Source organism: Sinohyriopsis cumingii, unplaced genomic scaffold (assembly GCF_028554795.1).
Source record: "Sinohyriopsis cumingii isolate HCF-2022 unplaced genomic scaffold, ASM2855479v2 utg001397l, whole genome shotgun sequence".
NCBI lineage: Eukaryota > Metazoa > Mollusca > Bivalvia > Unionida > Unionidae > Sinohyriopsis > Sinohyriopsis cumingii.
The window spans coordinates 2,751,280-2,767,007 of NW_028315993.1; the positions used below are offsets into that span (position 1 = coordinate 2,751,280).

A 15,728-nucleotide genomic window follows, 5' to 3' on the forward strand; every position below is an offset into this window, starting at 1 on the left:
ATTTGTCCAATTTTCAATAACTTATTATTTGATATCTAAACTTTGCTGTCTTCAAATCAGTGAGAATGCAGTGATATCATTGTTTTAGATAAATTATTTCAAAACTCGCGACGTTTCTATGAATGTTTATATTAAGTGGCCGGATTTGGTCTTTTATCTTACAACTCACAGCAGATTCAAGAAACAGTGCATTATTTATGGAGAGTACCAAACTATATTTGGCCAGTCAATGGCAAACCCACAGTGAGTATTAAGATAAGAACAACATGCTGGGAACCAGTCCATTTCTGACTTACATAGAAAAGTGAGTTTTTTCAAATGAATTCACAGGAAGCATTCAGACACATGTACCGTCCACTAATTTACTTCGTGCTGAAAATTGCATAGTGTTTATATGTGGACATTCCGCTTTAATGATAAATTCACTTTTTCTTTGTTCCAGGTAATTCTGAAGACTTTCTGTGCCTTTTTATCACACGCCCCTAACATTTTTGCATGAAGTAGCATAATCATGAGCCATACCAAGTTGAAATTGTATGTTACTCTTAAAACCAATAGTGCATATTCATTACAGTGTTCTTGGATGGTGCAACATTGAATTTAGGATGTCCTAAATTTGCGATATTTTCATAATAATTCTGACCCTTGTTTTGAGTAATATTACATAGTTCATGAAATAAAGACATATGTGGTATCAGAGATAGAGACGAAACTGGCACTAAGTTGGTTTACAAGAAATATTTATGATTATGTATTTGTTTAAATGGAGAAATACCACAGACCGATTATCTATTGCTTGGCTTATGATGACAATATTCATATTGATATTCACAAAATAATGCCATGAAAATTTTAAATGAATTTGTTTTCATTCTTCAGAATTCTGAAAAATAGTTGAACTTGTAACGTTTTTCCGTCCTTACTAAACATTAACATTTTAATTTTAACACCAGTGTCTCTAGATAAAAATCGTACCTAGAACAGATGACCCGACATTGCTAATATCTCAGTGATCACAATCACATACATGTTATCAATACGTCTAGTGTCACTGAATCAGTGAGTGATACTCCCGTCAAGTCTCTAACCTCGAAAATATATCTCAGAACAAAAATCAGTTTATTCTAAGGTTCAGTACCTCATTTTCAGTCAACCAATGAGAAGACAGCATTCCATTCTTTGCGGTGACTTGCATATTAAGTAGGTGCAATCATGGCCATGTTGAGCTATAGAGTGGGAAAAATGGCCTATCGTTCCATAAATGTATGCCAGTACGACAAAGTTTTAGTATGCATACAAAGTCGAATGCCTGTCAGATCAAAACATAGGTACCAAAATTATTATGTTACGTGCAGTTTAGCTTAAAAGATCACGTGAAGTTGCGTGAGGAACTGCGTAATCCGGTTTAATTCAAGGTCGTGATTTTTTTCCGAAGCACGTACTTGTCATTCAAATAGTTCTAACCAATCAAATGGAAGCTAAGAGAAGAGAACGTTTTATAAGTTTGCGGAGTTTCAAATGTACGATTTTCAAACTTAATTCTGAGACTGAAGCATGGTCTCACCCTTGTATCTGTTTATCGTCAAGTTCTCACCTCTAAAAGTAGCCACAGCTTACTCCAGGCTGAATGAAGTCAGCTATATCCCCACATCTTCGACGGACCACATGTTGCATCCATTTTTTTCATGTTCTAAATATTCGTCTTCAGCATCCATACCATATATGGCTACATCCGAAGACTTCCGAATAAACACGTTCCCATTGTTTCCGTATTTCCGTTACAATTACAATTCATCGGAAATTGCAGATTTAGTTTTTCTTTTCCCTGAAATCGCGCGACTTGTGATGAGTAATCCGAAATGACGTTATTTTTGTTAATGGGAGGGAGGGGGCAGAAACACAACGGTGACATTATAGAAACATATTATTAAAACAAATAGGCACCACCGATAGAAATATCTTTTCTTTTGATATGACATGGCACAGAAGTGATTATTTTTTATTGATGACCATGCGTGGAAGTTTCTTTTTATTTTACCGTCTGTGGGGTAGAGGTATGTTTAAATGGAATAGACCCCACGTCACAAAGACTACTTTACCAACAACTGAGACTCTTAAACACGAAATCAGAATATGCTATCATTTTCATTCAATTGAGAATAAAATCTTTCTTCTAACACTTATAAACACGTTGACTGGTTCAATGTTACTATGTCACGAGGAAACTTTCATTCAATTTATGCGGATAGGAGATCTTGAGTTCTTAGCTGGAAGTCAAATTAAATTATGTACATGGCTGTAGCGACAACATTAACCTGGTTGCACAAATGTCGGACTTATCCCAATTTACAGAAAGAACTTTTTAATAATAATGGAAATTTTGGTGTAATAGTTCAGATGATCTGAATATTTTTCAAAACGTTTTGAAAACAAAACATAATATTTCATTCATCTAAGAAATATTATGTTTTATTTTAATATTGACTGTGTTCAGTCTTATGTTTTATGGACAAAAGGGGTATTGTCAATACACGCAGTTTTCTAGATAGAATGGATATAACAATCCAGTCATTTTTTCTAAACAAAATGGGTAGAGTCATTCCAGTTAGTTTTCTATATCGAATGGGTATCGTCACTCTGGTCAGTTTTCTAGACTGACTGAGTATCGTCACTGAGCATAGTTTTGTAGACAGAAATGATACAGTCACTCAGGACTGTTTTGTTGGCAATCCATGGGCAATTAATTCAGAACAATTGTAGTGGCATCTAAGTGGCATAGTTTTACAGGACTGTTTTGTTGGCAGAATGGGACATAGCTACTTACTACCATTCTGTTACTCAGATAAGGTTTGTTGGCAGAAAGGGCATATCCACTTGGGACTGTTCTGTTGACAGAAAGGGCATAGCTATTTGGGACTGGTCTGTTGACAGAAAGGGCATAGCCACTTGGGACTATTCTGTTGACAGGAAGAGCATAGTCACTGAGACCGTTTTTTTGAAAGAAAGGGCACTGTCACCTGGGACCGCTATGTAGGTAGAAGATGCAGTCATCTAGGCACATTTGATAGACACAAGTGTAGTCACCTAGCACTATAAATCACTAAATATTGTTTTTCTTGGCTGAAGGGTGTAGTTACTCAGGAGTGTTTGAGGGCAGAAGGCATATAATGACTCCAGTCAGTTTGTTGGAATGGGTACAGTAACCCAGGAACATAGTTTGAAGAGAAAGTGGTAATAATTCAGGAGTTATGTTGGCAGAAGGAAAATATTCACCCATAACAGTGTATGTTTATGGTGTAGGAACTTCTGTCAATTTTGTTAGAAGTTCAAGGGATTGCCATGGAAGACAGTTTTGTGCCTAAATGGAACAGTTTTATTGGTAGCTTACTAGATGATAGTTGAGGTTGTTTCCATTGTAATAATTTAGAAATAAGACAAAATTCCAACAAAACTCTCATACAATATACTTTATCATTCAGACTTTCAAGTCAACTCACCTTGATTTCAGACCCATCCTCACTGTAATATCTTGGTTTGGCAATAATGTTTAATTGTTCCATGAGTAGTAAGATGTGTTTTTTGTTGTCATGGAAATCTGGATTATTCTTCTTTGACCAGACAGCATCTGGAAATTGTAAGAGAATACATATTACATTAACAACTGAGGTACTCATGTATTTGCCTTTTTTAAGACAATTATACAAAAATATTCTTTCAAACAAACTGAAAGCATCCTAAATTGTGTAGCGCATATGTAGACAAATGACTCACTTTGTGAAACATCATGAATAAATATAATGTAGTTGGTATTAATGATGGAAAGCCATTGTACACTACTGTGTCCAGACTTAAGGAAGGCTATTTATGGCATGTCGCGTTATGCTACTGTATCCAAAATCAAGGAAGGCTGTTGATGGTATGCCACTGTACACTAGTGTATCCAGACAAGAGGAATGTTCATAATGAATATCCCTGTATGATACGGCACCAAACGAGAGCAATGCTGATAGCATGTCCCTGTAAATTATTTTACCCAAACAAGTGGAATGCTATTGCTGGCATGTCATGGTAATCTACTACACCCAATCTTGAGGAATATTAATGATTGTGTGCCAATGTAAACTAATATACTTTCTTTCTTTAACAAATTCCAGCATTTAATTATCATTATGCTAATTATTGAACCAGCCCAACTCATATATTCACTGGTTGCCTCATATGACTGTAAGGGATGTACTTTGGACCCAATCAATATGACATGGGATGGGTATGTTTCTGTTAGTAAATATATGGTTAAATGGTGAAACTCTTGATAGTTTCAGAACAGTATGAAGAGGACATTTCAAATGAAAAAGGGATAAACATAGTATAATGTTCAATTTTTGGCAATTTATGGAATAGATGTATGGGTTTAAATTTAATCAGATGAGTGATTGGATTCATTAGGCAGAGCTATGTCTCATATAACATGTTGGCGATATCTGCGGTTAGGTAATATCTTGTGAAATGTTACTGCAACCTTAAAGAGTGTATCATTCATCTACAAAAAGGAAACTTATATCCCAATGTGTTGGTCCTTCTGGTCACAACTTTAGTAAATTTGCAATAGTAAATGTTTCTGCTTGCTATTTTGCAAGAGTTTTGAGTAAATGTTCCATCTGTATGTAACATAGCATCATGTAGATGCCATATTCATGATAATTATAAAAAATATTCCTTCAAACATACTGAAAGCATCCTAATTTGTGTAGCGCTTATGTGGATATAATGTATTTAATATATAAATCATAACCTTGGATTGCCATACATGCCCTTCTGTGTGCCGTCAGCCATCCAGTGGTTTGGTTGACAAATGACTAACATCGTAAAACATCATAGATTACCAACATTTGAATACTGGAAAGCCACTGTACACTACCGTATCCAGACTCAAGGAAGTCTACTGATGGCAAGCCACTGTACACTACTGTATCCAGACTCAAGAAAGGCTATTGATGGCATGCCACTGCACAGTAACTGTGTGCAGAATCAAGGAAACCTATTGATGGCATGCCACTGTACACTACCGTATCCAGACTCAAGGAAGTCTACTGATGGTATGCAACTGTACACTACTGTATCCAGACTCAAGGAAGGCTAATGATGGCAAGACACTGTACAATACTGTATTCAGACTCAACGAAGGCTATTGATGGCATGCCACTGTACACTACTGTATCCAGACTCAAGAAATGATGTGGATGGTATGCCACTGTACACTAGTGTATCCAGACAAGAGGAATGTTCATAGTGAATATCCCTGTACGATACTGCACCAAACTAGAGCAATGCTGATTACATGTCCCTGTAAATTATTATGCCTATTAAATCATCAACCTTTGTGTCAGCTATCCAAGACATACCGCTGTGTACTGCATTATTAAATGCCCAGTCAGTAGGACCACCTGAAAAGATTACTGAAATAGTTATTTTTATCAACGACCAGAATATTAACGTATTTCTCCTGATAGAAACGTGGCTAAAAACATCAGGCGATGAGCCCAAGTGTGCGTATCTAACACCCACTGGTACTCCATCAAGTCGTTCCCCCGTAATTCTCGCGGAGGTGAAATTGCTGTCATCACAACGAACTCCATGATCAAACGTATTAACCACACAACAACTTTCAATTTATACCACACATCGTTTGAACTAGCCTAAACCACTGTGCAAAGGTCAGTCCATTTTTTATGCCTATACCACCCTCCTCCTAGTAGAAAAAAAATAACGAGTTGACTGAATCTCTCTTTTTGGAGCAGTTTCCGAATCTCCTGGAGTATGTAGTATCGATAGGTGGCAACCTGATTATTCTTGGAGATTTCAACTTTTACTTTCACAGTCCTGGAAACCCATGCACATTAAATCTCCTAGATTCCACTAATGTTTTCAACCTTAAACAGTCAGTGAACCAACCCACCCATAAACATGGTCACATTTTAGACTGGATTCTTCATAGACCTGATGATAACATTCTACTGTCCTCCCTGGTATCCCACAAACTTGCATCAGATCACCTCTGCATTAAATGCCATCTGGACCTATCAGTCCCTAACCCTCCACCTTGATTTGCTTCTAAGAGAAACATCCGTATGATAAATATAACCAAACTAATGCATGACATAGAAGCAAACCCAACAACTTGCTTACTTTCTACAGCAGAACAACTCGATAACTGCCTGCGTTCATTGCTCGACAAACATGCCCCAGCCACCAAGTGCAGAGTATCGATTCAAGACTGTTCTCCATGGCACATCATTGCTATGGAACAGCTTCAGACTGCTAAAAGAGACCGCCGTAAATCTGAGAGGGTTTGGGTTTCACCAGATTCACTATTCATAAGCAAGTCAATGAAGCCGCTAAGAAGAATGTCAGAAATATAGTCCATACAGCAAAATCAGCCTACTTCATTACTAAGATCCTGGAAAGTTCCAGCTGCAAAGAGCTCTTCGAGATTACTAACAAGCTAATGTCAAGGAACAAATGTACATCACTTCCAACTACCTTCTCTCCTTTCGACCTTCTGGACCTGTTTGCAAATTTCTTTCACGACATAGTACAAACTATTAGAGATAAGCTTGACAACACAATTTCAATTGACTCGTTGTCACCATACAGTTGGGATACATAATTTCGGCGGCAACAATTAGCAGCATTTGAACCGGTCTCTATGGATTTAATACAAAAAAGTGTGCAGAAAAAGTCATGTAAACTTGATCCAATTCCAACATCGCTTCTGATAGAGTGCTTAGATCCAGTATTGCCTTCATTAAATGATTGTATTAATACCCCTCTCTTCATCCGGGGAATTCCTATCATTTTTCAAAACTGCCATTGTAAAGCCTCGGCTGGAGAAACCAACACTCGACCATAACGATGTAAAGAACTACCTCCAATTTTCTAATCTCCCATTCATATAAAAAATCTTAAAAAGGTTGTTCTATCCCAGCTTGTATCTCATCTGAATTTCAAACAGTCTTTTTAACAGTGTACAATCTGCATATCACCCTTGCCACAGTACTGAAACTACTCTTTTAAAAGTATGTAATAACATTTTCTCTGCTTTGGATAGCGGAAATATTACAATCCTCACCCTCTTTGATTTGTCTACAACATTTGACACAATAGACCAAGATATATTAATTCACTGTCTCCAGCATGTATTTAGCATTTCTGATAAAGCTTAATGTGGCTCAAGTCCTACTTGGTCAACAGGACACAAATTGTTTCTGCGATTGGAATACACTCCAGCCCAGTTAAACTATGTAGTCGCGTTCCACAGAGGTCTGCTCTTGGACCTGTTCTCTTCATTCTATACACCCAGCCGCTCTCAAGTGTCATATATCATCATCCAGTGTCTCACCAATTGTACGCTGATGACACCCAAATATACAAATGTAGCCACCCAAATGAAGTTGGTACTAGCATCCAAGGTGTAAAGAGGTGCATTCTGATGGGAAATCATTGATGACATGTAACAAGCTATAGATGAATGATAATACAACTGAGGCCATTCTGATCACAACATAAAGACTTTCTGATTCACATCATTTACTTCAAACAATAAATATCAGCAACACCCAACATTAAATTCAAACAGTCAGTACAAACCGTATGTGTTACTCTGGACAGTACTCTCACATTGCACCAACATGTCATGAACATATGCAAGGCGGCGTAGCTTGCATCGCATCAGCTCCATTCTCAAAATGTAATATCTTTTAGTTCATAACTCTAAAAGTCTTGTGTTCATTAGTACTTGCAAGACTAGACTATTGTAACGCAATTCTGTCTGGTTCGTCTCAATATCTTCTCCAGAAACTTCAAAAAATTAAAAACACAGCTGCTCGGATTATACTTAGAGTATCACGATCAGAGCATACCTCCATGCTGCTCTGTACCCTACACTGACTATCCATTCGATCCAGAATCAAACACAAAATTTGTTCTCTGTGCTACGTTTCACTGACGGACTCGAGTCCAATATACATATCCGACCTCACCCATGTGTATACACCAGCAAGATACTTACGCCCCTCTTCTGGCAATTGTACACTCATTATTCCCACTATGAAAACGAAGTCATATGGGCAAAGTTGTTTTGCATACCATGGCCAAGCAACGTGGAATGAATTGCCCACTGAACTTAGACACAAAGATACAGAAAACATAACAAACATGCTGAAGATAGTTAAGGTAGATCCATTATTAGGTCTTTAAGGTTGTTTTTGCAGTTGAAATAAGTGAGTTTTAAGAACAACCTTGAATGGGATATTTCCTTTCCCTCAAATTTAATTTGTATATGTGTTCACATACACTGGTAACAAAGTTATAAATAAGATGTATATGTCTGATAACTAAATATTTAATTACCATTTTGTTGAGTTACGTATTGTGTAAATATGTAAAGAAATGATTATGCTGTGAGAACCCTTTCTCTTTATCTAATGGGAACAATTGTGTGGCAATATTGTTTCTGGGTCTGACAGGTTCAGTGACAGTTTCATGCATAAATGTGCATTCGGTCCAATAGCAGGTGTATCTATGTTCGAGTTATAGATTTTTCTTAAGGCCAAGCAGATGTACGAAAGAGAACAACGGATAGCACATTCTTTGATTATCTCAATGTAGGCACTAACATTTTATCTATGTATCTAAGCATATATGCATACATTGTAATGGCACATCAGCACAATCCAGGTTCCAAACAGTTTTTACATTTATAATCCATGCCACAGTGGATAATTTAAACTAGTGAGAATTACTACCAACAATAATTCTCAATGCCATATTCGCATTGCAAACTACAATATAATGAGCCAAGATATATCGCAATGCATTTTTGTGAACTATAATCAATAAAGGAACTTAGGCTTAGTCGTCACTTAGACATAATACCTCGTATCTGAGTTTGTTCTATACTGTGATGAATATTTACAAAGCTTAATGACTTTCCAGGTTGGGATCAAACCTACTCTTTCCACGATTATTTTCCTTATTCCCTGTTCATGTAGGGATATGGGGATGGGGCCAAGAGGACTGCGATAAAGTATTAATCACTTTTGTCTTTGACTTCTGCTGACTTCTCTTGCCTTTCATGCCTATGTATCTATCACTGCGAACATTGGTTTACGCAGGTTATTGCAAGTGGAAGTCGACACATAGCAGTTGTCCTTGTCCAGCTGAATATTAAATACACTGTACAAATACACAAATATGGCCAAAACGAATTTAGAGGAACTAATGATGAGACCATTTTCCCTCGAAATGAGTAAAAAAGACATGTTTAATATTTTTTGAGAAACATCACTATTTTCAAATTAGCCTCTGTGTCATCAAATTGAATGATCTACTCCATTTTTATTTTTGACCAATAAAACACCATTAAACGTTTTTTGGTGAAACTTCATGTCACTATGAACATTAATTCATGATATGTGATATTTAGATTCAAGATTGATACCATGTTGATCAGCTATAGTTTTATTAAGGACCAAATAACAACATATATCTATATAACATTTACAACCATCTTGAAGGATTAGCAGTCACACAATTTACAAATGTCCATCAAATCAACGATACTAGAAGCCAGATTTGCAATACTGTAATATATAACCAATTAGACATAGCAACGAGTCTTCTGGTTGACATTCCATGTCAATATGACATTCCATTGGGAAGCAGTGGCAAGATTTTAAAGATGGCTGTCTGTCAGATCAGCACCAGATTTAGATAGGTCCAATTATTCATCATGAGAAGTTGACTGGTGTTTATACGACATTTTGTTTATCAGGAGTAACATCAGGATTTCAACATGACGGATATGGCGGTAATATTGGACATCAGGAGTAACATCAGGACTTCAACATGACGGATATGGAGGCATTATTGGACATCAGGAGTAACATCAGGACTTCAACAGGATGGATATGGCGGTAATATTGGACATCAGGAGTAACATCAGGATTTCAACAGGATGGATATGGCAGTAATATTGGACATCAGGAGTAACATCAGGATTTCAACAGGATGGATATGGCAGTAATATTGGACATCAGGAGTAACATCAGGATTTCAATAGGATGGATATGGAGGCAATATTGGACATCAGGAGTAACATCAGGACTTCAACATGACGGATATGGAGTCAATATTGGACATCAGGAGTAACATCAGGATTTCAACAGGATGGATATGGCGGTAATATTGGACATCAGGAGTAACATCAGGATTTCAATAGGATGGATATGGAGGCAATATTGGACATCAGGAGTAACATCAGGACTTCAACATGACAGATATGGCGGTAATATTGGACATCAGGAGTAACATCAGGATTTCAACATGACGGATATGACGGTAATATTGGACATCAGGAGTAACATCAGGATTTCAACAGGATGGATATGGCGGTAATATTGGACATCAGGAGTAACATCAGGATTTCAACAGGATGGATATGGAGGCAATTTTGGACATCAGAAGGATATCATTTTATTTTGAGACCATCCACATATGATATGAAGACTTCCAGTGACATTCCCAAGTTAATATTACAATCCTAATCCAATAACAAGATTTTCATGATGTCCGCCTTGACAACCTTATTAGATGTCTAATTATCACAATTTCCATTTAGGACCAACTTGAAACACAAATGTTAATATGACTTTCCATTAGGGATAAGTAAGTGATAGCAAGATGTTAACAATGGACGCTGCATTGACTATGATAGCTATTGAGGTATAACTAGATCATGGGATTAATGTGTGTGCAAAGTTTCAGCATGTTCAAGGCAATCCTCCAAGTAGTATAGGATTCATATCAAAAACAAACTTATGCTACCAGACAGAAGGACACCAGATGATGAACAACAAACCATCCAATAACCTCTTCTAGTCTATGGCCAGTATAATTAATGATCAATTAAACATTGTCATTGTAATAAGAGAGCTGCTGCAGCACTTTGGTTTGCACAGACGTTCCTCTTCAAGCATAAAAAGATACAAACTCTTACAACCAGAGTGTAATCAAGAATTACATAGCTCACCTATATGAAATAAAGTAGGATCCAGTAGATACTGTAAACATCGATTATCAAGCGGAATTCAGATTCATATTAAAGTGATACCGATAAAGAACAGTTCGCTCCTTTTTCTAACCGATTTATTTTCTCTTTTTTCGTTTATACATTTCAGGAAAGTAACTTGTAATAGACATTATACAGCTAATATTGTGCTGATATACCATTCAGCCATAGATATGCATACTTTACATAGACATATTCTGTGACATAAAAAAACAATAAAAGGAATATTGTTTCTATAGAAGATAATTATAGGTGTTATACTTAGTTGGGGGACAAAACAGGTTTTTTAAACTATAAAAATTGAGTTATTATTAAATAAAGTTGGTTCAGTAGCCATTATGCATGTCCACCACTGGAAGACAAACCAATGGTTAGATTTGCAGGTTTAGTGCCATTTTCAGCACACTATATGCAATACTATATTGTGGCCAGTATACATAGTAGAGGAAGAACGTATGAAAACCCCACGAAGAAAGAGCAACCCAAGGGAAGCTACTGGTAAGCTTTCTCATGTACCCATGATAGACCAGCCAAGACACAAACCCATGCAGAATTGTTTCATGATTCTAGGTCGATCATTATGCCAGCAATTCATAGTATCATAAGATAAATCCCAAACCAAGGCAGTAAAACAATAAGCTTATGTTGCTCTAAGAATGGGATACTAACCTGCATCATTAATATAGTGACCATTGCCTACCAGATAACATCAAACACAAATCTAACTTTGTGAAGCATAACAATTGACACCAGGTAGGAATTTGTATATAGATCAACCACTCGTCATTCTAGATTCAATAGTATGCACACGGCAAGCAACGTTCCTATGAGATCATCAGACGAATTCAAAAACAGAACCCAAACTCAGATAGTAAAATGTATTAAATGTAAAACAATAGAAATCACACAAATGGCAGTAGATTTGACAGCTCAAATGGCAAAGTGTCAGACTTATAATCCAAAGGAAACATATTCGATAGTCATGCTTCCTCAGGAAAGATGTCATGTTGTGTCTTTGGAAAAATACACTTACCTCACACAGGGTTATAAGTGAATTATTTTTAGGTTTATTCCAGCTTTTACAATTTTCTTTGAGGTTGATGACACAAAGCAGTTACAAGATTATCTCTAAGGAGAGCATAACGGTTATTTTTTTTATATAAAAAAATTGATATAATATTCTTTTAGATTATTGTCTGAGCAAAATGAAATTCAAACGGTTCCCACCCTTTTAAAGGATATATTACCAGATCATTTCCAGGGTTTTTTTTCCAGGATAAAATTAATTTTTTCAAGGTTCACATATGACAATACTGAATGAATTCATGAACAGTTTAGCTTATCAAACAAGCATGTTTTTATAAATCAAAGATATTTCTATTTCAAGAATCTAAGTCAGTAAATATGATCATGCACAAAACCATAAAATGTATCACATGAAACAAGTTTGACTACGTTATAATCCTTTAAATTTTCATGTAGAGTCATTTCAGTGTAGGTTATAAAATGTCCAACTTTACTTGCATGACATGTATTATGTTTGTACGAGGAAACAACATAATGAACATAAATTTCATTATAAACCAATCAGATTAATCAGTTTGTAAATCAAGATAACAATATGTGTGCTTGTTACAAAAAATAATCATTTGATACCAAAGTATGAAAATAAAACAATATATGAAAAGTGTTAGAATCTTAACTTGTAGATAGATAAGTTTAATCACTGAATGTATGTGCCAATAAAACCCAAAACAAGATTTTTCAAACAATCTAAACTCAGTAAGACGATCTAATTAAAATCCATGATTTAAAAAAATCATTTACAAAAGACTTGATAAATGTTGACAAAAAGACCTTCACAATTAAATACTAAGGTAACTACTAACAAGGACTGGTGTTTGTTTGCAAATGAACATATGTCTGCTTCTATTGCGATAATCCAGTCCTAAAACCTGTATTAAAGAGTTTGTACGGTTTTGTGATATTCCATGCAAGGGACGACAATCTCCCTTTTTTATGCGACCTAAATGAACTCTGAAGCCAAAGCAGAATAAAAGTTTAACACAAATGCTCAGCTCAGACACTCAACATTTTGGACCACAAATATTTGACTTAAAACGAATGGCAGTCCGTTTTCTAATTCGGGATTCCTCAGAAGATTCCCACATTTTCACATTTTGACAATTTGATTGTGATGTGATATGATTGTCTTTGAAAAAATTAGACATCTGCTGTCATGGTGTTGTAGTCTGGTTCCCTGCTTTCTATGATCTCTGTGTTGCACTCCGTTTTATGAAGTCAGGTGAACGCCGACTCCATATTGTCACGTGATCGAACAAATGGCCCCATATGGATAGACCTAGTTAATTTAACCACGGCACATTTATTCCTTTAACATTCTCTTTGTTAGTGACACAATGCGATTTTAACAAATACTTTCTATTTTAACTTATGGCAGACATTATCTTGCGTTCACGCTTAACCACCAATTCGGTCATATAATTATTTTTACAAATATTGTTATTAGTCGGCGAAGTTGAAAGAGATGGGTACACCCAATGGAATTTTTGTTAATATTGCACATTATAATAGCTAGATATAATAAATTCCTTCTCCAATCAATTCCAGGATACATTTTAAGCCGAAATTGATATGAGGTGATGTACACCAGCCTAAATATAGCCAAAGATTAATAAGAAAATTTCACACCTCTTTCATGAGGGGTGCGGGTAACGATTGTTTTACAAATATTGCATGCTTCTCACCATGTCATCTAATATATTCTAGCTGCAATACATTTCTTGATCAGTGTTGCACTGATATTGATTCCTCGTTGTATATGTAAAGTACCATCGTTAGATTAACTAGATCTCTCCATATGAGACCCTTTGTTTTGATCACGTGACAATATAGCGTGGGCGTTCACCTGACGTCTAATAGCAGAATGCAACGCAGGGAGCATACGAAGCAAGGAACAAGACTAATGGTGCCGTAGTGGCATATGATAGTCGCTTACCAGAAGGCCTAGCAACACTTAAATGATGTTACATCATGTCATGCCTGTATGTAATCTGTAGTAAAAAGGATTTATTTATCAGAACTGGCAACTATAATGATCATTAATATACAGACAGACTGGGCAGAACTACAGCATAGATGAAATCTGACCCGGTGCTCACTATTTACATTACTAGTCAAATAACTACACACATCTAAAACTACATCTTAGGTCCAACATTTATGTAATATTAATATTACTATCTTAATGTTGTTGTAAGAAATTCAATCAAATTAAATGAAAGTAGAAACCAGAAAGAACCCATGATTCTCAAAATATTTATTTCAAGAACAACAACTAGAAAATTGTAGAAGTGAACAGAATAGTCGACACGTTAGTCACGTGATATAACAGAACATGTGCAATTGTTCCCGCAATAAGTATATACATAAATGGATGTTCGTCTCGTATTCTTCATTATTGCAAAGAGTATACGAATTTAATTTAATATGTTATTTTGTATCTGAAGCATTTGTAATGGGTTATTACTGATATCATGTGACTACCGTTCTATGATGTCTTGAATATTTGGATTATGAGACTTGTGCAATCATGAGCTTAGCAATGCAAATTGTGAATATCAGATCAAAATTCATTAAAACCATAGCTTCATCTCGTCTTCGAGCAGATTCAAGACGTAACTTAAAAATCGCATTATGTGAGAAAATAAATAATTTTCATATCGATTTCATGCAGGTATGAGTCAATGCTACAACATTTAGGTTTTCTAGGACATTTGGTAAATTGATACGCTTTGCCACCAGCATGTCAGCTTCTAGTGATGATAAACTGGTTTTCAAACTTAGCTGTCTGTGAAACAACCAGTCTACTATCCTAACCTAATCACCGAGTGTTGGCTCAACAAATACGGCAAGTTCCTAAATGATCCATATTGCAACCTCTGCATTGTCTGGTCAGAACTCTATACATTTAGCTCACGATCAGTTCCGTTATGACTCAGTTATGTAATTGTTTCTGGCGTCAAGTGTTGGCAGAAAATTATGGGTTTCTTTTGCACTTTCATCAATATTCAAGGACTTTTCATGGTCAGAAATTATTTTAAATCATTTTTCCTGACTTATTTCCAATTTTCCAGTAGTGAGGGAACCCTGAATTAAAGACAACTGAAAATTAATTTTAAAAAAAATAAAACAAATAAACCTGCGAGTGCTAAGAAGTTCACCATTAGTTACTGAAAGACTAGTTGGGTTCTGAAAAGTAAAAGTAATAAAATTCTTTGAAAACCTGCTGATGTAAACGTATCGATCAATATACACATCGTCTGATATGGACCACAATGTATACCAAGTTTGAGGCAATGCATCAGAAGAAATGGGTCTAGTCCTGTTCGCAAGAGTGCATCATACATGAGATCCAGCTTTAAATACCAAAATGAATTAATTCATGCAAAAGTCAATGTGCAGAGTTATTGGTGAATATGCACTTTTTAACTTGCTACCATGATACACACAATTAATCCATTACAAAGAGCAGAACAAGCAGTATCTACAATACTCTGTAGTACACTACAATACTCTG

General features: G+C 35.9%; 1 protein-coding gene across 1 annotated transcript in view; it reads right to left on the reverse strand.

Moving 5' to 3' along the window:
* The window catches only part of LOC149772546 (uncharacterized), a 129,526-nt gene that overhangs the window by 47,134 nt on the left and 66,664 nt on the right, over positions 1-15,728 (reverse strand). The window contains exon 13 of the mRNA XM_089947659.1: positions 3,498-3,625. Coding sequence (XP_089803785.1) covers positions 3,498-3,625 — 128 coding nt within the window. The remainder of the gene's footprint in view (positions 1-3,497; positions 3,626-15,728) is intronic.